The 27,839-nt window shown below is 43.8% G+C and overlaps 1 protein-coding gene and 1 pseudogene across 1 annotated transcript in view; one reads left to right on the top strand and one right to left on the bottom strand.

Annotated features, from left to right (window-relative positions):
* The window catches only part of Ctc1 (CST telomere replication complex component 1), a 37,458-nt gene that overhangs the window by 7,997 nt on the left and 1,622 nt on the right, over window positions 1–27,839 (bottom strand). Inside the window, exons 2-10 of the mRNA XM_045131445.1 lie at window positions 17,495–17,658; window positions 14,247–14,484; window positions 13,938–14,149; window positions 11,845–12,001; window positions 3,310–3,606; window positions 3,091–3,219; window positions 2,014–2,246; window positions 1,709–1,886; window positions 1,417–1,617 (exon numbers count right to left, since the gene is read on the bottom strand). Of these exons, the coding sequence (XP_044987380.1) occupies window positions 1,417–1,617; window positions 1,709–1,886; window positions 2,014–2,246; window positions 3,091–3,219; window positions 3,310–3,606; window positions 11,845–12,001; window positions 13,938–14,149; window positions 14,247–14,484; window positions 17,495–17,658 (1,809 nt within the window). The remainder of the gene's footprint in view (window positions 1–1,416; window positions 1,618–1,708; window positions 1,887–2,013; window positions 2,247–3,090; window positions 3,220–3,309; window positions 3,607–11,844; window positions 12,002–13,937; window positions 14,150–14,246; window positions 14,485–17,494; window positions 17,659–27,839) is intronic.
* Window positions 20,759–26,399, top strand: LOC101616949 (annotated as a pseudogene).

Below are 27,839 nucleotides of genomic sequence, written 5' to 3'. Positions count from 1 at the left end.
TTTCAGTGAGTTTAAGGCCACCATGAGACTACATAGTGAATTTCAGGTCAGCCTGGACTAGACTGAGACTACCTCAAAAGAAAGAAAGAAAGAAAGAAAGAAGGAAGGAAGGAAGGAAAGAAGGAAGGAAGGAAGGAAGGAAGGAGGGAAGGAAAAGAAAAGAAAAGAAAATTACTTATTTATTCTTATTAATAAAATTTTTTAAATGCCAGGCATGGTGGCACATGCCTTTAATCCCAACACTTGGGAGGCAGAGGTAGGAGGATTGCAGAGAGTTCAAAGCCACCCTGAGACTACATAGTGAATTCCAGGTCAGCAGAGCTAGAGTGAGACCCTACCTCAGAAAACCAAAATTAAATAAAATAATAATAATTATTATTATTATAGGGGCCTGAGCTGGAGAAATGGCTTACCAGTTAAGGTGCTTGCCTGTGAAGCCTAAGGACCCAAGTTTGATTCCCCAGGACCCACATAAGCCAGATGCGCAAGGTGGAACAAGCACCTGGAGTTTATTTACAGTGGCTGTAGGCCTTAGTACACCTATTCTTAAGTAAAATAAACTTTTAAAAAGAAAAAATTTGCTGGGCGTGGTGGCGCATGCCTTTAATCCCAGCACTCAGGAGGCAGAGGTGGGAGGATTGTGAGTTTGAGGCCACCCTGAGACTCCATAGTGAATTCCAGGTCAGCCTGGGCTACAGTGAGACCCTACCTCAAAAAACCAAAAAAAGAAAAAAAAAATTTAAGGCAGGAATGGTGACTCATGCCTTTATTTTATTTATTTATTTATTATTTATTTATTTGCTTATTTATTTATTTGCATCAGGCTTATGTGGGCCCTAGGGAATCAAATTGAGGTCCTTTGGCTTTGCAGGTAAGTGCCTTAACCATTAAGCCATCTCTCCAACCCTATTCTCTCGATCTACTGCTCTCTCAAAGAAATTAATTTTTTTTTTTTAATTCCAGCTCTGGAGAGATGGCTTAGCAGTTCAAGTGCTTGCCTGTGAAGCCTAAGGACCAAGGTTTGATTCACCATGTCTTACATAAACCAGATGCACAAGATGGCATGTGCATCTGGAGTTCATTGGCAGTAGCTAGAGTTCCTGGCATGACCATTCTCTTCCCCCACCTCCTCCTGTCTCTAATAAATAAGTAAAAATATTTTTTTAAAAAATTCCAAAGAAACAAACAAAACCCAGAATCCTGTATGTCAAGCTATATTTTTACCCTATTCTTTCTAGTTGCTTCAGGGAAGATAAATATTTAGCGGGGTGGGAGGACAAGAACACATGGGCAGTGTAGTTAGGCCAGCCAATAGTGAAATGATGGGGGGTGGGGGGAAGGTGACCTGAACTATGGTTAGTAGCAAATGAAGATGGTAAAAAGAAAAGTCCCCCAAGGCTCCCAGAGCCCCCTTACCTGGGCTGGCTGGAGAGTAGAGGGCAGAACACAGTGCCAGGACCATGCCAGACGGCGATTGATTTGGTAGCTCGTCAGGTAGGCAGACTCTGGAAGGGGTACAAGGGCCTTTGGATCAAAGTTAGCCCAAGCACTATGCTGTCCTTCCTTCATCATAGTGAGCAGATCAGGGAAAGTGTAAGGAGTCTGCAACTGTGTATACTGCCAGAGAAAAGAAATCAGATTATGTCTACTGTGCCCAGGGGTCTTTAGGCATTAACTCTGCTGCCCATCTTTCCCCACAAAATCATACTTCCTGGAAGATACACTGATGAGGCTCTTCCAGTATCTCACTGTGTGCATTTCGAATGGGACTGTCTGGTGGAGTAAGAACATCTGGGGAGGAAGCCAGGAGCTGCAATGCCAGGCTAGGATTCCCAGGAGAGGAATGCTTCAAGAGCTGGTGGCATCTCAGCACATGAGGACACAACCTTGGCCAGGGCAAGAAACAGAGTTATTTGCCCAAGGCTCTGTTCCTTCAAGGATGCTGTTTTACAAAGAAAGCATTACCCTCCCACCCACTTCCCACCCACAACCCTTATCCTCCATCTTCCTCACTTGCAGACCAGCTTCTCCAGGGCCTTAGTAGCCCACAGGTAGGTGGGAAGTCCCAACTGATAGTCCCACACCAGTTGCTCATATAAGTAGGTGCCATGAACTTGGTGGGATGACAGAATCTCAGGCTTCTGATGAGAAAAGCTTCGTAGCTGCACAGTCCCATGAAGGCAAGGCACCAACACTGGCCTTGTTGTTCCTCCACCCACTGAATGGAGGAGGTGAACATCCCGGAGCTACAAGAAAACAGACCGTCCTTCAGCCTATGCAGCTTGGATTACAGACCTGCATCACCAGGCCTAGCCAAGATTATTTTCCCTTCTAAACTCTTACCCAAATCATTCTTAATGAAAGTGCTCTCAACACATACTCATATATTTTTGGTTCTAAGCTAGCTAAAACAAACAAAAAAATATATTTTTTAATCCCATAAAAAAGCTGGGAGTGGTAGTGCATGTCTTTAATCCCAGCACTCAGGAAGCAGAGGTAGGAGGACGGCTAGGACTGTTCGAGGCCAGCCTGAGAATTCTAAGTCAGCTTGGTCTACAGCGAGATCCTGCCTCAAAAAAACAAAAAACAGGGCTGACAAGATGGCTTAGCAGTTAAGCACTTCCTATGAAGCCTAAGGACCCCAGTTTGAAGCTTGATTGCATGTATCTGGAGTTTTTTTGCAGTGGCTGGAGGACCTGGTGCACCCATTTTCTCTTTCTCCCTCTCTGTTGCACTCAGATAAATAAATAAAAATAGGGCTGGAGAGATGGCTTAGTGTTTAAGGCACTTGCTTGTAAAGCAAAAGGACCCAGGTTCAATTCCCCAGGACCCATATAAGCCAGATGCACAAGGGGGCACACGCATCTGGAGTTCTTTTTTGTAACGCTGGAGCCCCTGGAGCACCCATTCTCTCTCCCTCTCTTTCCCTGCCTATTTCTCTTTCTCAAATAAAGAAAAATACAATATTAAAAATAAAAAAATAATGTTCTGCTGTTCCTAAATAAAAATAAATAAATAAAATGAAATCCCATGAAGATAAAGAAATCTGCTCTGAGATTCTCATCACCACCTCTGACCTTTCTGACATACCTCCAGAGAGACACCTGGTCGAATCATCCGTTTGAGGCCACGGATCTGCTGGTATGCAAGGCACAAGATCAGCTGCCCATCCAGCAGGTAGAGGCTGGCAGATTCATTCAACACACCAGTGACCATTCCCTGCAAGGAGGCCAAAGGTTCTGATGACATTTCCTTCCTAGATTCACATTTCCTGCCCCACAAGCTCCAAGATCTCTTCTATATGCTCACCGAATAATGTAAGACTCTGGAGTGGCGGACAAGATCTGCTTGTCCCTTGCTGTTCTGGGACTTGGTAGGCACGGAAGGTGGTTTCGGTTTATCTTTCAAGGATGGTTTTCCCAGCCCCAGCTCCAGCTCCAGCTCCAGCTCCCGCACACAATCTGGTTTTAGGAGCATCAGATTGGAGGAAGGAATGGTTGTCCAAATATGGTAATGGTGACGACGGGTCTTGGCTATTCGCAGTCTTGTCAGCACATAGGACCTACCAGGCCAAAAGACTCGGTACCACACCATCTGGGCAGGAATCTAGCTTAGAGACAGGCAGGCCACATGACACATGAGACACTTTTCAAAATGCTACTCAAAGGCCCTTCATCACAATATAACCTTAAAGATCTCCTTGTCTTCCCTTGCCTCTTGTTTGTTTTGTTTCGTTGGCTGGTTTTTTGAGCCAGAATCTCATATAGCCCAGCCTAACCTCACACACACTATACAGTTAAGTCTTAAATTCCTGGTATCTTTTTGTTGTTGTTGTTTTTTGAGGTAGGGCCTTGCTCTAGCCCAGGCTAACCTGGAATGCACTAGTAGTATCAGGGTGGCCTTGAACTCATGGTGATCCTATCTCTGCTTCCCAAGTGTGTGCCACCACACCTGGCTGAATTCCCGATGTGTGTGTATGTATTTTATTTTTCGAGGTAGGGTTTCACTCTAGTCCAGGCTGACCTGGAATTCACTATGTAGTCTCAGGCTGGCCTTGAACTCACTGTGATCCTCCTATCTCTGCCTCACAAGTACTGGAATTAAAGGCATGAGCCAATATCCTAAGCCACTGAACTTTCAGGATCTCTCCACTCTAAGAAAGGATAAATATTTATTTAAAAAAAATATTTAAAATGTTAATAAAAATTGAGAAAAAGAAAAAAATTAAAAAAATAAATAAATTTATTTGAGGGCTGGAGAGATGGCTTAGTGGTTAAGGCCTCATGTTCAACTCTCCAGGTTCCAAGTAAGCCAGATGCATAATGTGACACAAGTACAGAAGATCACACAAGATGGCACACACTTCTGGAGTTCAATTGCAGTGGCTGGAGGTACTGGTGCACTAATTCTCTTGCACTCTCTCTGATGAAAAAATAACTTAGGGGCTGGAGAGATGACTCAGCAGTTAAGGCATTTGCCTGCAAAGCCAAAGGACCCAGGTTCAATTCCCCAGGACCCATGTTAGCCAGGTGTACAAGGGGGCACATGCATCTGGAGTTCGTTTGCAGTGGCTGGAGGCCCTGGCGTGCCCGTTCTCCCCCGTCTCTCTCCCTCTTTCTCTGACAAATAAATAAAAATAAAATATTTTTAAAAATAATAATTTTTAAAAAATTTGTGAGAGACAGAAAGAGGGTTGGGGGGAGAGGAAAAGATAGATCAATGTATTGTATATATGTAAGTACAATGATTGAGATGGGGAGGTAATATGATGGAGAATGGAATTTCAAAGGGGAAAGTGGGGGGGGGGAGGGAATTACCATGGGATTTTTTTTTATAATTATGGAAAATGCTAATAAAAATTAAAAAAGAAAGATAGATAAATGGATAGATATTGAGATAAAGGGCAGGCCAGGGCCCCTAGCCACTGCAAATGAACTCCAGAAGCATGTGCCAACTTGTGTATTTGACTTTACATGGGTACTAGGGAATCAAACTGAGGTCCTTAGGCTTTGTAGGCAAGTACCTTAACTGCTGAGCCATATCTCCAGCCCCTAGAGATTTTTTTTTCCCCCCATTTTTGGTTTTTGGAGGTAGGGTCTCACTCTAGCCCAGGCTGACCTGGAATTTACTCTGTAGTCTCAGAATGGCCTCAAACTCACGGCAACCCTCCTACCTCTGCCTCCCGAGTGCTGGGATTAAAGGCATATGCCACCATGCCCAGCCAATAAACTATTTCTTAATCCATCCATCAGGATATAAATCATCCCTAAAAATTTCCTTCAAAATCCATAAATATTCCATGATGACAATTATGTCCTTTGCAGCATTTCCTTACTCCAATCCCATCATACAAACCACACTCATTTATTTCATAAATATCAATTGTACATATATATCCAATATTGGGATAAATTAGAAGTTATATAATAAACTACTCCCAGGGCTCTTCCCACCTCTTCCTGGGTAGTTCTTTGCGTAATCAAGTGTGTGGGCAGGCACAGCAGTCTGGAATGGGAACTGGACTTAAGGAGATAAAGGACCCAGCACACTCCACCTCAGCCCCAGCTGAAACCACAGAGGAATTGGGGAAATGAGCAAGAATGTTGCTTTCTTAGTTAAGCTGATATCAGCACGAGGGTACTGGAGAAAGATACTGAGGACACTCAACATCTACCAAACCAGATATCTAGATGCTCCTAAGTGTTCATCACTGAAGTAGATTTAAAATGCTCCCAGCATGGCTCAGGAAATTTTGTGGAAGAGGGGGTGGAAAGACTGTTAGAGCCACAAGTTGGGACATTTTGCACATATACTGCCTCTCCTCCATAACTGACTGATGCCCCCCCATAATGCATGACCCACAATTCCCATGGGGTTGACCTGCATTCCCAATGAGGAAGACCACTTTAGAAAAGGAGCAGGGAGGAGGGAAAGGATAGTACCAACATGTGATATTTACATACAAAATATGTCCATATATAATAATAAAAAAATAAACTACTCCCTCCTCTTTAACATACTTCAGATCATCAGTGAATACAGAAACCTATGTGATAATAAAACAGCCAACACATGATCAAGTATCAAAACTAATTAGTAGTAAGAGTTGTTTTTTTTTTCCTCTTTCTTGGTGCTGGAAATCAAACCCAGGGTTTTGCATATGCTAGGCAAGCACTCTGCTACTAACCTATAACCCTGCTAAGATTTGAAATACATATATGAAGTGTGAAGGTCAAGATGAATTAGAATAATCAGGAAGACCTAGTGAATGTTCTGAAGGGCACATAGGCTGGTATCTCTTGCCCTCTTTTCTGGGGGGGAGGCAAGCCCAACAGACTGGCTTTATTTTATTTATTTATTTATCTGTTTGTTTTTCGAGGTAGGGTCTCACTCTAGCCCAGGCTGACCTAGAATTCACTCTGTAGTCTCAGGCTGGCCTTGAACTCACAGTGATCCTCCTACCTCTGCCTCCTGAGTGCTGGGATTAAAGTTGTGCGCCACCACTGCCAGCATATTTTATTTATTTTTTTAATGCAAGAGAGTGAAAGAGAAAATTGGCACATCAGGGCTTCCAGCCACTATAATCAAACTCCAGCCACCTGCGCCACCTTGTATACATGTGTGACCTTGCATGCTTGCATCGCCTTTTGTGTCTGGCTTACGTGAGACCTGGAGAGTCAAACTTGGGTCTTTAGGCTTCACAGGCACCTCTTCCACAATGGATTCTGAGCCTTGAAAGGTGTGATAGGGATGATTCACTGATGAGTAGTCCTCTGTCACTTATTCTCAGCATTATGGTGCCTTCTGAGTCATCACAAGGTCACTGCCACCTGAAAAGAGAAGCTTCTCTAACCAAAAGTAAGAATAGCATTAGTCTATGCATATGGCTGAGCATGGTGGCACATGCCTGTGATCCCAGCACTTGAGAGGCAGAGGTAGAAGGATCACCATGAGTTTGAGGCCACCCTGAGACTATATAGTGAGGTCCAGGTCAGTCTGGGCTAGAGTGAGACCCTACCTCAAAAAACAAAACAAAACACAAATGTATGTGTGTGTGTGTGTGTGTGTACATAATAAGAGAACTGCTTACCAGGCAGTCTGGTGAACATAGTATATATACTCAGCTAGACAACAGCAGAAATTATACCCCTAGAGCTGATGAATTCCCCCATCATAGGTTTCAGTATCAGGCATATTCCCTCCTGTGGAGTAGGCCTCCAGGCTAATTAGAGAGCAACTGGTTTTTCCCATAACAGACATGCCACTGTTGCATCTGTTGGCTCATTTGACCTGGCTGGACAAATTTAAGGCCTGCAGTGTCCACTGTTGAGTATCTCCACTGGGTATTTCTCTCTGTCCCATTGAATTGCATGCAGCATAGCTTTTTCCAGATTTCTGTTAGCTGGTCTACACACAGAAAGTTTTCAGCTCAGCACCAGCAGGATATTTTAGACCTTGCAGCCCAAGTATGTGGAGTCTTCAGCAATATGGTCTTACCATCTATTCCTGGTGGGAAACCAAGAGCCTTGGAGATGGCCTATGTTTTGGGGCATCAGGGGCCTCCCTGGCCAATAACTCACTGGAAGGTATCTCATCTCTGGCACTGAAAATTTTCTAGTAACAATCTATGGCTTCTGGGTGTGTCACTGCCCAAAAAATTAGGTTTCCATATGAATTATTTATATCCACTTAGATTTTGATTAGGCTTCCCCCTACTTTTCCTTTACTCAATCTCTTCCCCTGAACTTACTTAGGCCTTTCCAGAAGAACAGTAATCTGTTCTTCTACATATATATATATATATATATATATATATGTATATATATATACATATATATATATGTATGTATGTATGTATGTATGTATGTATGTATATAATATCATCCTCTTACATACAACCCTCCTCCTTCCCTTTCTATTCCCTTTATATACCCCTTTCTAGCTTACTGGCTTCTGCTATTGAGTTTTCTTCCAATTCACACAAAAGTCCAAATATTTGTAGGTAGGATCCACATGAGAGAGAAAATGTCCTTTTTTTTTTTTTAAATCTTTATTTTTTTTTTATTTGAGAATGGCAGAGAGAGAGAGAGAGAAAGAGGCAGATAGACAGAGAGAGAGAATGGGCACGCCAGGGCCTCCAGCCACTGCAAACGAACTCCAGACGTGTGTGCCCACTTGTGCATCTGGCTAATGTGGGTCCTGGGGAATCGAGCCTCGAACCAGGGTCCTTAGGCTTCACAGGCAAGTGCTTAACCACTAAGCCATCTCGCCAGCCCGAAAATGTCCTTTTTTTAAAGTAACTTATTTGCACGTGTGTGTGGGTGCAAATGAGTCTGACAGGGCCTCTTGCCTGAGCCACTTTTTCTGTACAGGTTATGAGGGCAAAAGGTGATGCAAAACCAAGTTTTCACATGCTCATAATGTGGCCCACGTGTCTGTAGCTTGACTGTAGTGGCTGGAGGCACAGGCACGCCAATTCTTTCTCAAATTAAAAAAAAAAAAAGCCAGGCGCATGCTTTAATCCCAGCACTCTAGAGGTAGAGGTAGGAGGATCACTGTGAGTTCAAGGCCACCCTGAGACTACACAGTGAATTGCAGGTCAACCAGGGCTAGAGTGGGACCCTACCTCGAAAAAAATATAATACAGCTGAGCATAGTGGCACATACCTTTAATCCCAGCACTCGGGAGGCAGAGGTAGGATTGCTATGACTTAGAGGCCAGCCTGCGACTACATAGTAAATTCCAGATCAGCCTGAGCTAGAGCAAGACCCTAACTCCAAAACCAAAACTAAGTAAATTAAATTTAAAAATTCCAAGCCATGGGCTGGAGAGATGGCTTAGCAGTTAAGTGCTTGCCTGTGAAGCCTAAGGACCCCAGTTCGAGGCTCGATTCCCCAGGTCCCACGTTAGCCAGATGCACAAGGGGGCGCACGCGTCTGGAGTTCGTTTGCAGAGGCTGGAAGCCCTGGTGCGCCCATTCTCTCTCTCCCTCTATCTGTCTTTCTCTCTGTGTCTGTCGCTCTCAAATAAATAAATAAAAAATGAACAAAAAATATTAAAAAAAAAAATTCCAAGCCAGTCCCAGCATTTGGGAGGCAGAGGTAGGAGGATTGCCATGAGTTCGAGGCCACCCTGAGACTCCATAGTGAATTCCAGGTCAGCCTGGGCTAGAGTGAGACCCTACCTCGAAAAACCAAAAAAATAAATAAATAAATAAATTCTAAGCCAGGTATGGTGGTACACACCTTTAATGCCAGCACTCAGAAGACAGAGGTAGGAGGATTACCATGAGTTAAAGGCCACCTTGACACAACAGTGAATTCCAGGTCAGCCTGGGCTATAGGGAGAACCTAGCTCAAAAAATATATATATAATAAATTAAATAAATAAATAACCCTTCAGGAAGGCCCGCTCCATGGGAAGGGAATACATCTCTGAGACTGAAAACTTAAAACAGGGGTAGTCAGGAGCCATAGGGCTGAAGCGTCTGCTGTTGTCTGGCCAAATGTATATACTATGCTTATCAAACTGCCCAATAAGCACTTCTCTTAATGTTCACACCCTTATATTAACGCTACTCTCACTTTTGGTTGAGAATCTTCTCTTTTCAGATGGCAGTGACCTTGGGACAACTCAGAAGGTATCATGGTGATGGAAAGAAATGACCACAGTGCTCAGTATTGCAATATCTCTATCACATCTTCTAAGCCTCAGGGTCTAAAGCGGAAGAGGTGGCGGAAAGAATGTAAGAGCCAAAGGAAGGGCAGGACTCCATACAAGATGCTCCCTCCAGACACAAAATGGCCTGGATATCCATGGCCTCACAGTGCCTGACACTACCTGCATAAGACCATTATAAGAGGAGGAAAAGATCAAGACATCAAAAGTAAAAGAGAGACTGATTGAGATGGGGAGGGGGTATGATGAAGAGTGGAGTTTCAAAGGGGTAAGTAGGGGGAGGGAGGGTATTACCATGGGGTATTTTTTATAATCATGGAAGTTGTTAATAAAAAAATTAAAAAAAAAAACAAAACTCCAGGAGTTGGGCAGGATGGTGTTCACCTTTAATCCCAGCACTTGGGAGGCAGAGGTAGGAAGACTGCCATGAGTTCAAGGCCACCCTAAGACTACATAGTGAATTCCAGGTTAGCCTGAGCTAGAATGAGACCTTACCTGGGGGGGTGGGAGAGAAGGGGGAACCTTCAGGAGCTACAGAAATGGCTCAGCAGTTAAGGGTGCTTCCTTGCAAGGTCTGAAGGCCTAAGTCTAAGATGTGTGTGCCCCCTTGTGCATCTGGCTTGAGTGAGTCCTGGGGAGTCCAAATTTGGGTCCTTTGGCTTTGTAGGCAAATGCCTTTACCGCTAAGCCATCTCACCAGCCCCATTTTTTTTTTTTTTTTTTTTTTTAAGGTAGGGTCTCATTCTGGCCCACACTGACCTGTAATTCACTGTGTAGTCTCAGGGCAGCCTCAAACTCATGATGACCCTCCTACCTCTGCCTCTCGAGTGCTGGGATTAAAGGCAAGCACCACCATGCCTGGCCTCAATTTTTTTTTTTTAATTAGCCTGGGTGTAGTGTTGTATGCCTTTAATCACATAATCAGGAAGACTGAGGTAGGAGGTTTGTTATGAGTTTGAGGACAGCCTGGGGCTACAGAGTGAATTCCTCCAGGTTAGCCTGAACTACAGTGAGACCCTACCTAGGGGTTAAAAAAAAAAAAAAATCAAGCTACGGCTGGAGAGATGGCTTAGCAGTTAAGGCATTTGTGTGCAAAACCAAAGGACCCAGGTTCAATTCTCCAGGACCCATGTAAGCCAGATGCACAAGGTGGCGCATGCACCTGGAGTTCGTTTGCAGTGGCCGGAGGCCCAGGTGCACCCATTCGCGCTCTCTGCCTGTCGCTCTCAAATAAATAAAGAAATATAAAAAGATAAAAATTAAAAGGCTGTAGTGGCTAATACCTATGAACACAGCACTTGAGAAGCTGAGGTAGGATAATTGCTGTGCTTTCCAGGCCAGCCTGGGTTAGAGTAAGACCATGCCTCAAAAAAAAAAGCTGGGTATGGTAGTGCACACCTTTAATCCCAGCACTCAGGAGGCAGAGGTAAGAGGATCACTGTGAGTTCAAGGCCACCCTGAGACTACATAGTGAATTCTAGGTCAGCCTGGGTAAACGTGAGACCCACCCTCGAGGAAAAACAAAACATAAACAAGTCCTTTCTCAGCCCCCCCTAAAAAACTTACTGTTTTAAGGCCAAGCATGGTGGTGTACACCTTTAATCCCAGCATTTGGGAGGCAGAGGCAAGAAGATTGCTGTGTGTTTGAGGTCACCCTGAGACTCCATAGTGAATTCCTCGTCAGCCTAGGCTAGAATGAAACTAAAAACAATTTACTGTTTGGGATAAAATAAAGGGTTAATAATGCTTCAATTTTCTTTTTTTGTGTGTGTATTTCGCTCTAGCCCAGGCTGACCTGGAATTCACTATGTAGTCTCAGGTTTGCCTCAAACTCACAGTGATCCTCCTACCTCTGCCTCCTGAGTAGGGATTAAAGGCATGTGCCACCATGCCTGGCTTTTATTTATTTATTTATTTATTGGACAAAGGCCAGGTCTCAAACCCAGTATTAACCAAAGATGACCTTGAACTTCTGACCTCCTGCCTCTACTTCTATTACAGGTGTGTGCCACCACACCTGGTTTATGTGTTGCAGAGGATAGAACACAAGTTTTCCTGCACATTAGGCAAGCACTGTTAACAATTAAATTACACACTACCAGTCCCCTCTCAGGAGTTCCACTACCCCTTCCACACCATATGCCCCTGAGTTGACGCATCCTCACCTGCACCATGATGGACACCTGGTTGAGAGCTTGGCTGTCAGTTGGGGATAATTCACCAAGAGTCAGGACAAAGTATTCTTTCTTCTGACTTTTTATCAGAGCGCTCAATCTAATCAGTTTCCCAGCCAGATTTGCCTCTTGGACTTGGCGTCTCATTCTAAAGAAAGAAAAAGCTGAGCTGGAGAGATGGCTTAGTGGTTAAGCACTTGCCTGTGAAGCCTAAAGACCCAGGTTCAAGTCTTGATTCCTCAGGATCCACATAAGCCAGATGCACAAGGGGGTGCAGGCACGTGGAGTTTGTTTGCAGTGGTTGGAGGCCCTGGTGTGCCCATTCTTTCTCTCTCTCTACCTCTCTCTCTCTGTCAAATAAATAAAAATAACAAAATTTAAAAATTTCTTCCAGAACTCCCAGCTGTACAAAGTAGCACATACACCTGGAGCTTGTTTGCAGTGGCTAGAGGCCCTGGTGTGTCCATTTCTCTCCCTCTTTCAAATAAATAAATGAATATTTAAAAAATCAGTACTTGGGAGGCAGAGGTAGGAGGACTTCCAAGAGTTCAAAGCCACCCTGAGACTATACAGTGAATTTTAGGTTAGCCTGGAATATAGGAAGACCTTACCTCAAAAAACAAAAACAAACAAACAAACAAAAAAGCCAGGTATGGTGATGCATGCCTTTAATCCCAGCACTGGGGAGGCAGAGGTAGGAGGATCACTGTGAGTTCCAGGCCACCCTGAGACTACATAGGGAATTCCAGGTCAGCCTGCACTAGAGTGAGACCCTATCTCAAAAAAAGGAGGGGGGGAGGCTGGAGAGGTTGCTTAGTGGTTAATGCACTTGCCTATGAAGCCTAACAACCCAGGTTCAACTCCCCAGGACCCAAGTAAGCCAGACACACAAGGTGGCACATGTGTCTGGAGTTCGCCTACAGTGGCTAGAGATCCTGGAACACCCATTATCTCTCTCTTTATCTGCCTCTTTCTCCCTCTGTCTCAAATAAATAAATAAATAAAATTCAAACTCTTTTTGATAAGGTAAATTACCATTTAAGAATCCTCTTAGAGAAGCCAGGCATGGTGGTGCATGCCTTTAATCCCAGCACTTGGGAGGCAGAGGCCACCCTGAGAATACATAGTAAATTCCAGGTCAGCCTGAGCTACAGTGAGACCTACCATGAAAAACCAAAATCAAAAAAGAATCCCCTTAGGGGCTGAAGAGATGGCTTAGTGGTTAAAGCATTTGCCCTGCAAAGTCCAAGGACCCAGGCTTGATTCCCCAGGACCCACATAAGCCAGATGCACAAGGTTGTGCATGTGTCTGGAGCTCATTTGTGGTGGCTGAAGGCCCTAGCATGCCCATTCTATCTGCCTCTTTCTCCCTTTCTCTCTAATAAAAATAAAATAAAATAAAATAAATTAAAAAAAAAAGAATCTTCTTGGTTTTTTTTTTTTCCAACCAAGTGCCTTTAACTGCTGAGCCATCTCTTCAGGCCCCTCTCTTTCAATTTTTGTTTTATTTTTGAGGCAGGGTCTTACTCTAGTTCAGGCTGACCTACAACTCCCTCTATAGCTCACCTAGAACATACTATGTAGGACAGGCAATCTTCAGCCTCCTGAGTGTTGGAATAATAGACCTGAGCCACCACAATAGTCTCCTCTTGGTTTTCTTTTTGTTTTTTTTGGTTTTTCGAGGTATCCTCCTACCTCTGCCTCCCAAGTGCTGGGATTCAAGGCATGCACACCACGCCCAGCCCCTCTTGATTTTCTTGGTATCCAAAGCCCCAGTGTTCCCTTGGTTTGGCACATTTCATCTATATCAGTATCAAAACATTTCCTCCCTCTGCGGAAGCACCTCGATCCTCCAAGTTTTACAATGTTCCTTTCTCCTTTAAGAGATGTAGGAGTAAACCGGGCATGGTGGCGCAAGCCTTTCTTTAATCCCAGCACTTGGGAGGCAGAGGTAGGAGGATTGCCATGAGTTTAAGGTCACCCTGGGACTACAGAGTGAATTCCAGGTCAGCCTGAGCTACAGTGAGACCCTACCTCAAAAAAAAAAAAAAAAAAAAAAAAAGAGAGAGAGATGTAGGAGTTACCTGTGTGTGAGCAGGTACAATGCTTTCTCTGGGTAGAGCACAGGAATAGGTGCAAGAGGTTCAGGATTGGTGGTCAAAGGAAACACTGGTACAGGGGCACCCCAGAGCTCCAAGTGCCCTTCCTCCAAGGATTTCCACTTGGCAGGAGGGAGGTAACTCCAACTGGGGAATAGGAAGAGATGCCCCAACCAAGAAAGGTCTAGATCTATGAGCTGGAAAAGACCAAGAGCATAGATTAGGCAGGATCTTAGCATGTGATCTTCCACTTCAGTTAGGACCTGAGACAGTTGACTTCCAATTTCTACTCACCTCACAGCCCAGGATTCCAGTGTTATCTTTCACATATAGGCTTCCATCTGGGCGCTCATGCTCCAAGTCCCCTGATAGGTCTGTTAGTGTCCCCAAAAGTAACAACTGCTCCCGGGGAAGGGCATTCCCATTTGGCCCGGCTCCTTGGACCCAAGCCTGATAGGCAGTACTGCTCCAAGTTAGATGGCTACAGCATGGGAGATTCTGGTGAGTCTTAAGGTTTTGCACTGAGACAAATCTGCAAAGTGAAGATAACAATGGTCCTCCAAAATCAGCCAAACGTAGGGTACCCTCAAACCCTGATAAAGAAAGGCTAAAGGGGAACAGAGACCAAGAGATCCTTGACTAAAGAGGGAAAGAAAAGCCTAAGAAAATGAGGATGGAGTCCAGGTCGAGGATGGGCAATGCCTCTGGGAAAACAGGAAGTCTGTGCTAAACAGTATCTTAAACAAGATAGTAGTCAAGGACAAAACTCAGAGAGGAGAAATAGAATGCAGGAGGGGCCTGAGTGAATAAGTGTGCATGGGGAACACTTTATAACTACAATGTACTTTAATTCTTAGCTTCATAAAGAACTTCAAAGACAGCCAGGTACGGTGGCTCATGCCTTTAATTCCAGCACTGTGGTGGTTGAGGCAGGAGACTCACTATGAGTTCAAGGCCAGCCTGAGCTAGAGTGAGACCCTACCTTGGAGGTCAGGAGGACTCCCAAAGGCCTCAAATAGTTTTTTTTTTTGTTTTTTTTTTTAAATAGAATACCACAGTACTAGTGATTGGCTAGGAAGCTGAGGCAGTCAGCAAATAATGACACAAATAATATTTGAGTCTGGTGCTCTACTGACTGAGCTAGCTGGGCACCCTACAAATATAATATTCAAATTATCAGCTGGGATATGTAACTAACCAGTAGAACACTTGCTTAGCATGTAAAAGGCCCTAGATTCAATGCTAAACACCAAAAATGAAAAAGATATAGAAGTAATCTGGTGGGCTGGAGAGATGGCTTAGCGGTTAAGCGCTTGCCTGTGAAGCCTAAGGACCCCGGTTCGAGGCTCGGTTCCCCAGGTCCCACGTTAGCCAGTGCACAAGGGGGCGCACACGTCTGGAGTTCGTTTGCAGAGGCTGGAAGCCCTGGCGCGCCCATTCTCTCTCTCTCCCTCTATCTGTCTTTCTCTCTGTGTCTGTCTCTCTCAAATAAATAAATAAATAAATAAATAAATAAAAAGAAGTAATCTGGCATGAATGTAAACTGATCCAATTCCACTAAAAACAATGTGAGCAGAGCTAATGGGACTGATATGGTACACACCTTCAAGTGAGCACTTCCCTTCAGGATGCTGATAACTTTTGACAATGAGGTAAGGGAATAATAGGATCAAAATAGTTTTTAGAGGACCTCAGTAAACATGTATCCTACATCTTATGAAAAAGAACTATAAGGGCCCCCTGAGATTACAGAGTGAGTTCCAGGTCAGCCTGGCATACAGTGGGACCCTGCCTTGAAAAAGAAAAACAAAAAGGAAAAGAACGAAAGCAAATTATGACAAAATGTAAAGTTTTTTTTTGTTTTGTTTTGTTTTGTTTTTTGCTTTTTGAAGTAAGTCTCACTCTAGTTAAGAGAAAGAATAAGGGCCAGGCATGGTGATGCATGCATAGTGAATTCTAGGTCAGCCTGGGCTAGAGTAAGACCCTACCTCAAAAAAAAAAAAAAAAAAAAAAAAAGAGGTATAAGTACCTACAATCCCAGCACTCAGGAAGCAGAGGCAGGATTGTGAGTTTAAGGCCATCCAGAGCTACACATACAGTAAGACCCCCTTTTTTTAAAAAAAAAAAAAAACAAAACACTGTGTGTCTACGTATAATTTGAAGTTTGCCCCATCTCCTCTTGATCATTCTGTTATATATAAAATGGTGCTGTGAGAAAAGGGGAAACATTTTCAATACACTGAACTTTTGTAGGGAGATTTTTTTATAATAAACAATCATGGTTACTTTTTTTTTAAATAGAAAAGAGAAGGCAATATTGACCCTAACCATCATGTAAGCACTCTGGATGGAGGATCCCACTAAACTTGTTTTTATGGTTACTTCTCTTAGATTCTTAATTCCTAAGGAGAATGGGGGACAGGGGCAGGGTTGTGGGGTGGGGGAAGGGTTTCTCTATTAAAATGCATTAGTTGTGGTTTTTTTTTTAATAGTGTAACATGCTTAAATTTCTTATGTGACATTAACAAATAAAAAGCTGTTTTAATATTAAAAAAAAAAAAAAGACAGGGCTGTAGAGATGGCTTAGCAGTTAAGGCCCTTGCCTGCGAAGCCTAAGGACTCAGGTTTGATTTCACAGAACCCATGTAAGCCAGATGCATCTCCCTAGCATGGACCCCCCTCACATACATACACACACACTTTTTTTTTTTTGGTTTTTCAAGGTAGGGTCTCACTCTACCTCAGGTTGACCTGGAATTCACTATGTAGTCTCAGGGTGGCCTTAACTCACGGTGATCCTCCTACCTCTGCCTCCCAAGTGCTGAGACTAAAGGCGTGTGCCACCACACCTGGCTATACACACACTTTTTGAGGCAGGGTCTCTCCTCTAGCCCAGGCTGACCTGGAACTCAGGCTAGCTTTGAACTCAGTGATCCTCCTACCTCAGCCTTCTTATCACTGCAATGGAACTCCAGATGCATGTGCCACTTTGTGCATATTAAACTATCTCTCCAGCCCCACCCCAGGATTTTTTAAAAACCCTCCATAAAGGGCTGTAGAGATGGCTTAGCAGTTAAGGGGCTTGCCTTTGAAGTCTAAGGAGTCAGGTGCAATTTCCCAGTACCCACGTAAGCCAGATGCACAACATGGTGCATGTGCAAGTTAGTTTTCAGTGGCTAAGACCTTGGCACACCCATTCTCTCTCTCAAATAAATAAATACTTTAAAAAACCCTCCTTGAAGTTATGCATCATTCTTTATTAGTGGCCCAATATGCAAAGTGAGCACCTTTTAACTGCTAAGCTATCTCTCCAACAGATGGTTTCCAAATTTCCTATCTTCCCCACTTCTTCACTCCTTTTCTACAAATTATGCCAGTTTTATTTATATTTATTTATATCTAGATGAAGAGGGAAATTTTGCAGAAAGGGATGTCTTTAGAACACATTCTTCTCCACTCATTCTTCTCACTTCCCTTTATTCTAACTATAGGTCCTTCTCAATCCTAAATTCAACCACCTATTAAGCCCCATTTCTCCTTACCTGTAGCTGAGAGGCAGTGTAAAACCCTGGTTCTCCCCCTGGGATAACCACATCATCTTTACACAATCAATTACCAACTGAGTCAACTCGTTGTTTGGCTCCTTGCCAGTTGGACAAAGGGTCTCTTGAATGAAGGTCTGGGCATCTGCAAGCCAGGCTTGCTCCTGAGGAAAGTAAACCTAGTTAAAACATCTTCATGGGCTGGAGAGATGGCTTAACAGTGAAAGCACTTGCCTGTGAAGCCTAAGGACTCAGGTTAGAATCCCCAGAACCCATATAAGCCACATGTACAAGGTGACACATACATCTGGAGTTCCATTGAAGTGGCTAGAGGCCCTGGCATGCCCATTTTCTCTCTCCACCAAATAAATAAATAATCATGATTAACCTTCTTCCTACCAGAGTCTTTCAGCAGTAAGTAGAAAATACATGTATGCATATATACATGCATACACAAAACATATGAATGGGCTGGATAGATGGCTTAGCAGTTAAAGCGCTTGCCTGCAAAGCCTAAGGACAAGGTCCGATTCTCCAGATCCCATATAAGACAGATGCACATGGTGACACGTGTCTGGAGTTTGTTTGCACCCACTGTCTCTCTCCCCTTCTGTCTGTCTCTAATAAATAGATAAATAAAACATGAAAAAAATAAAATGACAATCTTACCAAAAGCAATCTACACATTTAATGCAATCCCCATCAAAATTCCAATGGTAAGCCAGGTGTGGTGGCGCATGCCTTTAATCCCAGCATTCAAGAGGCAGAGGTAGGAGGATCGCTTTGAGTTCGAGGCCACCTAGAGACTAAACAGTGAATTCCAGGTCAGCCTGGACTAGAGTGAGACCCTACCTTGAAAAACCAAAAACCAACAACAACAACAACAAAAATCCAACAATGGCATTCTTCACAGAAATAGAAAGAACAATCCAAAAATTCATTTGGAAACAAAAAAAAAACCTCAAAAATATAAAACAATTGTGAGCAACAAATATAAGGCTGGTGGTATCACCAAACCTGATTTTAAAGAGCCACAGTAACAAAAACAGCATGGTACTGACACAAAAACAGACATGTAGATCAATGGAACAGAATAGAAGACCCAGCTGGGCGTGGTGGCGCACACCTTTAATCCCAGCACTTGGGAGGCAGAGGTGGGAGGATTGTGAGTTCGAGGCCACCCTGAGACTCCATAGTGAATTCCAGGTCAGCCTGGGCTACAGTGAGACCCTACCTCGAAAAACAAACAAACAAAAAAAAAAGAATAGAAGACCCAGATGTAAATCTGGGTAGCTACAGCCACCTGACCTTAGCCAAAAATAGGGCTAGGGGGAAGGCGTAGTGCTTAAGGCGCTTGCCTGCAAAGCCAAAGGACCCAGGATGGGGCTGGAGAGATGGCCTAGCAGTTTAAGTACTTGCCTATGAAGTCTAAGGTCCCTGGTTCAAGGCTCAATTCCCCAGGACCCACGTTAGCCAGATGTACAAAGGGGCATATGCAGCTGGAGTTCATTTGCAGTGGCTGGAGGCCTGGTGTGCCCATTCTCTCTCTCTCTCTCTCTCTGCCTCTTTCTGGCACTCTCAAATAAATAAGAATGAATAAGATATTTTTAAAAAAAGGACCCAGGATGGATTTCCCAGGACCCACATTAGCCAGATGCATCTAGAGTTGGTTTGCAGTGGCTGGAGGCCCTGGCACTCCCATTCTCTCTCCCTTTTCCTGTCAAATAAATAAATAAAAATAAAAAATATTATATATGTATATATATATGTATGTATACACACACACATATAAATATATATATAAAACAACCGGGCACGGTGGCACATGTCTTTTATACCAGCACTCGGGAGGCAGAGGTAGGATGATGACCAGGAGTTCAAGGTCACCCTGAGACTACATAGTGAATTCCAGGTCAGCCTGAGCTAGAGCAAGACCTACCTCAAACCCCCACCCCCCACAAAAAAAAAAAAGTTAATGCCAAAAATACTCATTGGAGAAAAGACAGCATCTTCAGCAAATGAGGCTGCAACACTGGATATTTATCTGTAGAAAGATGAAAATAGATCCTTATCTCTCTCCATGCACATGGATCAAACACCAGACCTGAAACTCTGAAACTGCTAGAGGAAAAAGTAGGGGAAACCCTTCAACATATTGGTCTTGGCAAAGACTTTCTGAATATAACCCCAACTTCTCAGGAAATAAAACCACATATCAACTACTGGGATCTCATGAAATTACAAAGGTTTTGTACAGTACAGGACACTGTGAATAGAGCAAAAAGGCAACCTATAGAATGGGAAAAAAATCTTTGCCAGCTACAGATCTGACAGAGGATTAATATCTAGGATATACAAAGAACTCACAATGCCATTAAATAATGGGCTATGGAACTAAATAGAGTTCTCAAAAGAAATACAGGTGGTTTAAAAACATATAAAAAATTCTACATCCTTAGTCATCAGGGAAATACAGATTAGAACTATGTTGAGATTCCATCTCATTCCTGTCAGATTGGCTACCATCATGAAAACAAGTGAGCATAAATTCTGGTGAGGATGTGGAAAAGAGGAACCCTTTTACATTGTTGGTGGGAATGTAATCTGGTACAGCTATTGTGGAAATCAATGTGGAGGTTCCTGAAACAGCTAAAAATAGATCTACCATATAACCCAGCTATAGCCCTCCTAGGTATATATCCTAAAGACTCATCTCACTACCTTAGAGAGATACTTGCTCAACCATGTTCATTGCCACTCTATTCACAATAGCTAGGAAATGGAACCAGCCTAGATGTCCCTCAACAGATGAGTGGATAATGAAGATGTGGCACATTTACACAATGGAGTTCTACTCAGCAGTAAAGAAAAATGAAGCTATGAAATTTGTAGGAAAATGGATGGATCTGGAAATGATTACACTTTGTGAGGTAACCCAGACCCAGAAAGCCAAACGTCACATGTTCTCTCATATGTGGAAAACTCAGCAGCAGAGGCCAGTAAGCTAGAAAGAAGAAATAAAGGAATAGAAAGTGAGGGAAGGAAGGACTTAATAGGATGGTATTTATTATATATATGTAAGTAGAAGAACAGATTGATGGGGGTGAAAAGGCCTAAGTGAGGTTAGGGGAAGAGATTAAAGGAAAGAGGATATAAATAAGTCACACGGAAACCAACTTTATTGGACAATGGAACACACAGGAGCAATAGATTATTACTGGAAAATTTTCAGTGCCAGGGACACCTTCCAGTAAGTTGTTGGCCATGGAGGTAACTGATACCCCAAAAACATTACAGGCCATTGACAAGGTCCTTGGTTTCCCACCAGGAATAAATGGTAAGACCCTATTGCTGTAGACTCCACATATTTGGGCGGCAAGATCACTGAGAAATTCCACTGGAGCTGAGCTGAAAACCTCCTCCATGTAGACCAGCTCACAGAAAGCTGGAAAAGGCCATGCTGCATGCAGTTCAGTGGAAGAGAAACCACCAGTGAAGATACTCCACAGTGGACACTGCAAGCCTTATATTTTGCCAGCCAGAGCAAATGAGCCAACAGGTGCAATACTGGTATGTCTGTTATGGGCCAAACCAATCATCCTCTAATTTGACTGGAGACCTGCTCCATGGAAGGGAATACATCCCTGATATTGAAAACCTACAACAGGGGTAGTCATGAGCCCTAAAGGTGTAACATCTGCTGGTGTCTGGCTAAATGTATAAACTATGCTCATCAAACTGCCCAGTAACCACTTCTCTTAATGTTCATACCCATATATTAATGCTACTCTCACTTTTGGTTAGAGTAGCTTCTCTTTTCAGATGGCAGTGACCTTGGGATGACTCAGAAGGCATTATGAGCTGGGTCTGGTGGTGTATGCCTTTAATCCCAGCACTTGGGAGGCAGAGGTAGGAGGATTGCAGTGAGTTCAAGGTCACCCTGAGACTCCATAGTGAATTCCAGGTCAGCCTAGGTTAGAGACCCTAACTTGAAAAGATGATGACATCAAAATAAAAGAGAGATGGGCTGGAGAGATGGCTTAGTGGTTAAGCGCTTGCCTGTGAAGCCTAAGGACCCCGGTTCAAGGCTCAGTTCCCCAGGTCCCACGTTAGCCAGATGCACAAGGGGGCGCACGCGTCTGGAGTTCGTTTGCAGTGGCTGGAAGCCCTGGCGCGCCCATTCTCTCTCTCTCCATGTGTCTTTCTCTCTGTGTCTGTAGCTCTCAAATAAATAAATAAATAATGAACAAAATAAAAGAGAGACTGATTGAAGGGGCACAGGAATGATGGAGAGTGCAGTTTCAAAGGGGAAAGTGGGGGTATGGGTTATTGTCTACATTATGGAAGTTGTCAATAAAATAAATAAATAAAAAGCCCAGCATGGTGGGGCACATCTTTAATCCCAGCACTCAGGAGGCAGAGGTATAAGGACAACTGTGAGCTCAAGGCCACCCTGAGGCTACCAAGTAAATTAGAGGTCGGCCTGAGCTAGAATAAGACTCTACCATGAAAAAAAAAAAAAAAAAGTTCTTGTTTGTAAAGTCTGGACAGCCCAGGTTCAATTCTCCAGTACCAATGTACAGCCAGACACACAAAGTGGTGCATGTATCTGGAGTTTGTTTGCAGTGGCACAAGGCCATGGTACATCCATACTTTCTTTCTCCCTCCTTCCTTCTAGTAAATAAATTAAAAAAAAATGTTTAGAACATGAAAAAGCCTTAAGTTAGTTCAAGGCTAGGGAGATGTCTTAGTGATTAAAGTTTTTGCCTGTGAAGTGTAAGGACCCAGGTTTGATTCCCTAGAACCCATGTAAGCCAGATGCACAAAGTGGCGCATATGTGTGTTTGTTTGCAGTGGTTGGAGGCCCTGATGTACCCATTCTCTCTTTCAAATAAATAAATAAAATATATTTTTTAAGTTAGTTCAACAGCCAGGCATGGCCAAATGAGCCAACAGGTGCAATAGTGGCATGTCTGTTATGGGGAAAACCAATTGCTCTCTACTTGGACTGGAGGTCTGCTCCATGGGAGGGAATATATGTCTGATACTGAAAACCTATGATGGAGGAAGTCATGAGCCCTAGTGATGTAATGCCTGCTGTTATCTGGCTAAATGCATATATTATGCTCACCAAACCATCCAGTCAGCACTTTTCTTAAAGTTCATACTCATGTATTAATGCTACTCTCACTTTTGGTTACAGGAACATTTCTTTTCAGATGGCAGTGATCTCTGGGATTACTCAAAAGGCACCATAGTGCTGAGAAGTTGACAGAGGAGTGCACAGCACTAAAACATCTCTAATACACCTTTCAAGGCTTAGGATCCACTGAGGAAGAGACGGGAAAAATGTATGAGCCAAAGGAAGAAGAAAACTCCTTACAATACACTCTTCCAGACACAAAATGGCCTGGATATCTATGATCTTGAAGTGCCTGGCACTACCTACACAAGACCATCATAATAGGAGAAAATGATGATGACATCAAAATAAGAGACTGAGAAGGGGAGAGGATATGATGGAGAGTAGAGTTGTAAAGGGGAAAGTGAGGAGGGGAGGAAGCTATCATGGTTTATTGTCTATAATTATGGAAGTTATTAATAATAAAAATGTTTTTTAAATGCTCATCTGAAATATAGATTACTCCATGGACCTTTCTCTGACCTTTACAAGTCTGCTGCTGCTGTCCTTGGACCTCCCACACTATGCACACACCTCTATTCAGAGCATGTTTAATGTTGTCACATTTTATCTGGAGTCTGTTCTAAAGCCAGCAAGAGGAATAGCAACAATGAGCAAAATCACTCTCTCCAAAACCTTTGTGCCGGGTGTGGTGGCATATGCCTTTAATCTCAGCACTCAGGAGGCAGAGGCAGGAGGGTTGCCATGAATTCGAGGCCACCCTGAAACTACACAGCTAATTCCATGTCTACCTGGGCTACAGCAAGACCCTACCTTGAAGCGCACACACACACACACACACACACACACACACAAAACCTTTGAAATTGGGCTGGAGAGATATAGCTTAGCAGTTAAGGTACTTGCCTGCAAAATCTAAGGACCTAGGTTCAAGTCCCCAGTACTCACATAAGCCAGATGCACAAAGTGGTGCACATGTCTGGAGGCCCTGGCATGTCCCATCTCTCTCAAATAAATAATTTTTTTGTTTGTTTGCTTTTGGTTTTTCGAGGAAGGATCTCACTCTAGGCTGACCTGGAATTCACTATGTAGTCTCAGAATGGCCTCGAACTCAGGGCAATCCTCTTTCCTCTACCTTCCTAGTGCTGGAATTAAAGGTGTACACCACCATCCCCAGCAAATACAATAAATACAATATTTAAAAAAAAAAAAAAAAAACCTTTGAAAGCCAGGCATGGTGGCTCATGCCTTTAATCCCAGCACTTGGGAGGCAGAGGTAGGAGGATCACCATGAATTTGAGGCCACCTGAGACTACATAGTGAATTCCAGGTCAGCCTGAGCTAGAGCATGACCCTACCAAAAAACTAAAAAAATAAGAAATAAAAAACCGTTGAAATGCTCAAAAGCTGGGTGTGGTGGCTTCAATTCCAGTACTAAAGAGGCTGAGGTTGAGGTTGAGGTAAGAACGATCACCATGAGTTTGAGGTCAGTCTGCGATACAGAGTGAGTTCTAGGTCATGCTGGATTAGAGTGAAACCTTGCCTAAAAACAAACAAACAAGCAAGCAAACAAACAAACAAACAAACAAGGGCTGGAGAGATGGCTTTGTGGTTAAGGCACTTGCCTGCAAAGCCAAAGTACCTCAGTTCAATTCCCCAGGACCCATGTAAGCCAGATGCATAAGGTGGCACATGGGTCTGGAGTTCCTTTGCAGTGGCTGGAGGCCATTCTGTCCTCTCCCTGTGTCTTTATCTCAAATAAACAAAAATAAAGATAAAAAGAAAACATAGTACTGTTGCCTCTTGCCATTGCAAAGAAATGTCCCACCAGTTTTATGTGGGTGCCTGGGGAATTAAACTGAGGGCAGCAGGCTTTGCAAGGAAGTGCCTTTAACTATTGAGCCATCTCTTTCTTCCTTTTTTTTAAAAAAATTTTTTTTCTTTAGCATCTGTATTTGAGAGAAGACAGAAAGGGGCACAGAGAGACAGTGTGTGTGTATGGGCACCCCACGGCCTCCTGCCACTGCAAATGAACTCCAGATGCATGTGTCACTTTGTGCATGTAGCTTTACTTAGGTACTAGGGAATCGAACCCAGGCCATTAGACTTTCCAAGAAAGCACCTTAACTTCTGAGCCATCTCTCCACCCTTCCTCTTTCTTTTTTCTAAGATGGGGGGGGGGGGCGCTCAATCTGTAGCCCGGGTTAGCCTCAGTCTTGGGAAATCCTTGTTTCAGCCTCCCAAAGGCTGGGATTTACAAAAGTGAGTTACCATGTGCAGCTCAGACTATATTTTTTTTTATAATTTTTACTTTAAAAAAATATTTTATTTTTATTTATTTGAGAGAGGAAAAGATGCAAAGCGAGAGTGAATGGGCATGCCAGGGCTTCCAGCCACTGCCAACGAACTCCAGACATATGTGCCACCTTGTGCAACTGTCTTCCGTGGGTCCTGGGGAGTCAAACTGAGGTCCTTTAGTTTTGTAGGCAAACACCTTAACCACCAAACCCTCTCTCCAGCACAAGTTTTAAAAAATATATTTTGTATTTATTTTTTGAGATGGAGAGAGAGAATGGGCACGCCAGGGCCTCCAGCCACTGCAAACGATCTCCAGACACATGCGCCCCCTTGTGCAGCTGGCTTACGTGGGTCCTGGGGAATCAAACCAGGATCCTTAGGCTTCACAGGCAAGCACCTTAACCGCTCAGCCATTTCCCCAGCCCTCCAGCCCACATTTTTCCTTTTTAAAAAAGGTGTATATATTTGAGTTCCCACAAGCTAAAAATATACCAGACATAATCTTTTGTATATTTTCCCAGTGTCAGCAGTATCTTAAAATTCCAAGATTTAACAGTACTTAGAGATCCTACTATATGCTCGTTGCTACTTCTAAACCATTACAGCTCCCATCCATGGTCTTCCCAGGTCTTTCTATTAACTTTCTGGTCAATCTCCCATATTCAGCACATTAATGTTCTAAATTATTTTAGCATTTTTGTGGACCTTCAACTTCACCGATTCTGCCAATCATTCTCGAGCGTCGGCGGAAGCACCCGCCGCAGCGAGGTGGGTTGGCGCGCAGCTGGCGGAAGCGCGGCCCTCAGAGGCGGGACAAGCGGCTCGGGCACCTATCCGAGCGGTGTCCGTGTGCGCTGCCCGTCGCTAAGCCCGCCCAGGACCAGCGCGTGCCAGTCCCCTGCGGGAGACCCAGACCGCGCGACATGTTCTTGCCATAAGGAGTCCTGTTTATAGCCCTGGGTCTTCTGGGGTTCCCTATCCAAATGCCAAAGGAATTGGTTACCCAGCTGGTTTCCCTATGGGCTATGTGCAGCAGCAGCTCCAGCCTATTCTAACATGTACCCTGGAGGGACAGGCTACACTCCTGGAACACCTTACACAGTATTCTGTTCCCCCACCAGTGAGGCTGTGCCAGCATACTCTTCCTCCCCCAATCCCTACCAGACGGCCGTGTACCTCGTGAGAAGAGCCCATATGCCCAGCACGGCACGTTATTATACGCAGCCACTGTATGCAGCATCTCCTCACATCATCCACCACACCATGGTGGTGCAGCCCAAGGGCATGGCAGCAACGTTGTACCCTGCTCCCATCCCTCCTCCTAGAGGGACCACCATGGTCATGTCAGCAGGAACCCTGCTGACTGCTCATTCTTCAGCTCCTGTTGCCCCTCACCCAGTCACTGTGCCCACATACTGGGCCCCAGGAACACCTACCTACAGCTATGTGCCCCCTCAGTGGTAGTGGTGATCACCCTGCAAGTTAATGTTTGAGGATAGAGCTGTGCAGTCATCATTGAGTCCCACAGCTGGTGCTGCAGGCCTTGTGCCTCCAACCAGGACTTTCTTCTTAATGCTCTCCACGGCTATTTATGTCAATCACTCTCCTTCCATTCATGGTTAGAGTTTTGGACAGTGGGCCGATTCATTATATTATATTATATTATATTATATTATATTATATTATATTATTTATATTACATTACATTATATTATATTACATATTTTTAAATTTTTATTTATTTATTAGAGACAGAAAGGGAGAAAGTGAGAATGGGTGTACCAGGGCCTCTAGCTACTGCAAACGAACTCCAGACGCATGTGCCACCATGTACATCAGGCTTACATGGGACCTAGAGAATTGAACCTGGGTCCTTAGGCTTCACTGGCAAGTGCCATAACCACTAAGACATCTCTCCAGCCCTCATTATATTGATTATTTAGCGATATAATAGTATGACCAAAGCTAGATATGTACATTGTTTTTTCGAGGTAGGGTCTCACTCTAGCCCAGGCTGTCCTGGAACTCACTCTGTAGTCCCAGGTTGGCATCAAATTCACAGCAATCCTCCTACCTCTGCCTCCCGAGTACTGGGATTAAAGGCATGCACCACCACGCCTGGCTTTATATTCTCTTTTTAAAATATTTTTTTTATTTGCAACCAAAGACAGATAGAGAAAATAGGTGTGCCAGGGCCTCCAGCTGCTGCAGGGCCTCCAGCTGCTGCACAAAAAGTTTGTGTGCATTTGGCTTTACGTGGGTACTGGCAAATTGAACCCAGGTCATTCAGCGTTCACAGGCAAACACCCTAACTGTTGAGCCATCTCTCCAGCCCATACCCCATGTTTTGTTTTTTTTTTTCGTTTTTGTTTTACAAGGTAGGGTCTCACTCTAGTCCAGGCTGACCTGGAACTCACTGTGTCTCAGGGTGAAGTCTCAGGGTGACTTCAAATTCATGGTGATCCTCCTAACCTCTGCCTCTCAGTGCTGGGATCAAAGGCATGTGCCACCGTGCCTGGCTGCCATACTAATTTCTTTATTGGGAAATTTATTATATAAACATATTACAAATTGGGCCTATTCCCATCAGATTATCCTCTTATGTTCACCCCCTCCCCGTTTCAAGGCAAATCCAAACAAACAAACTAGAGGGATGTCTGTAATACCAGGACTCAGAAGGCTCAGGCAGGATGATCTCAAATTTAAGACTGGCCTAGGCTACATGAGTTCAAAGCTAGCCTGAGATACATTGAGAATTTCAATGTCAGCCTCTGTCTCAAAAACAAAAATGACCAAAAGAGGGGGGAGGAAGGTGCAAACCAAGAACCTGTTCTGCTAAAACAGGACAGGTCTGTATCTTGTGTATCTGAATGAACTTTCCAGAATGATTTTCTATATAAAATA

This window comes from Jaculus jaculus, chromosome 12, assembly GCF_020740685.1.
Source record: "Jaculus jaculus isolate mJacJac1 chromosome 12, mJacJac1.mat.Y.cur, whole genome shotgun sequence".
NCBI lineage: Eukaryota > Metazoa > Chordata > Mammalia > Rodentia > Dipodidae > Jaculus > Jaculus jaculus.
This window is presented reverse-complemented; position numbering and strand designations above follow the sequence as displayed.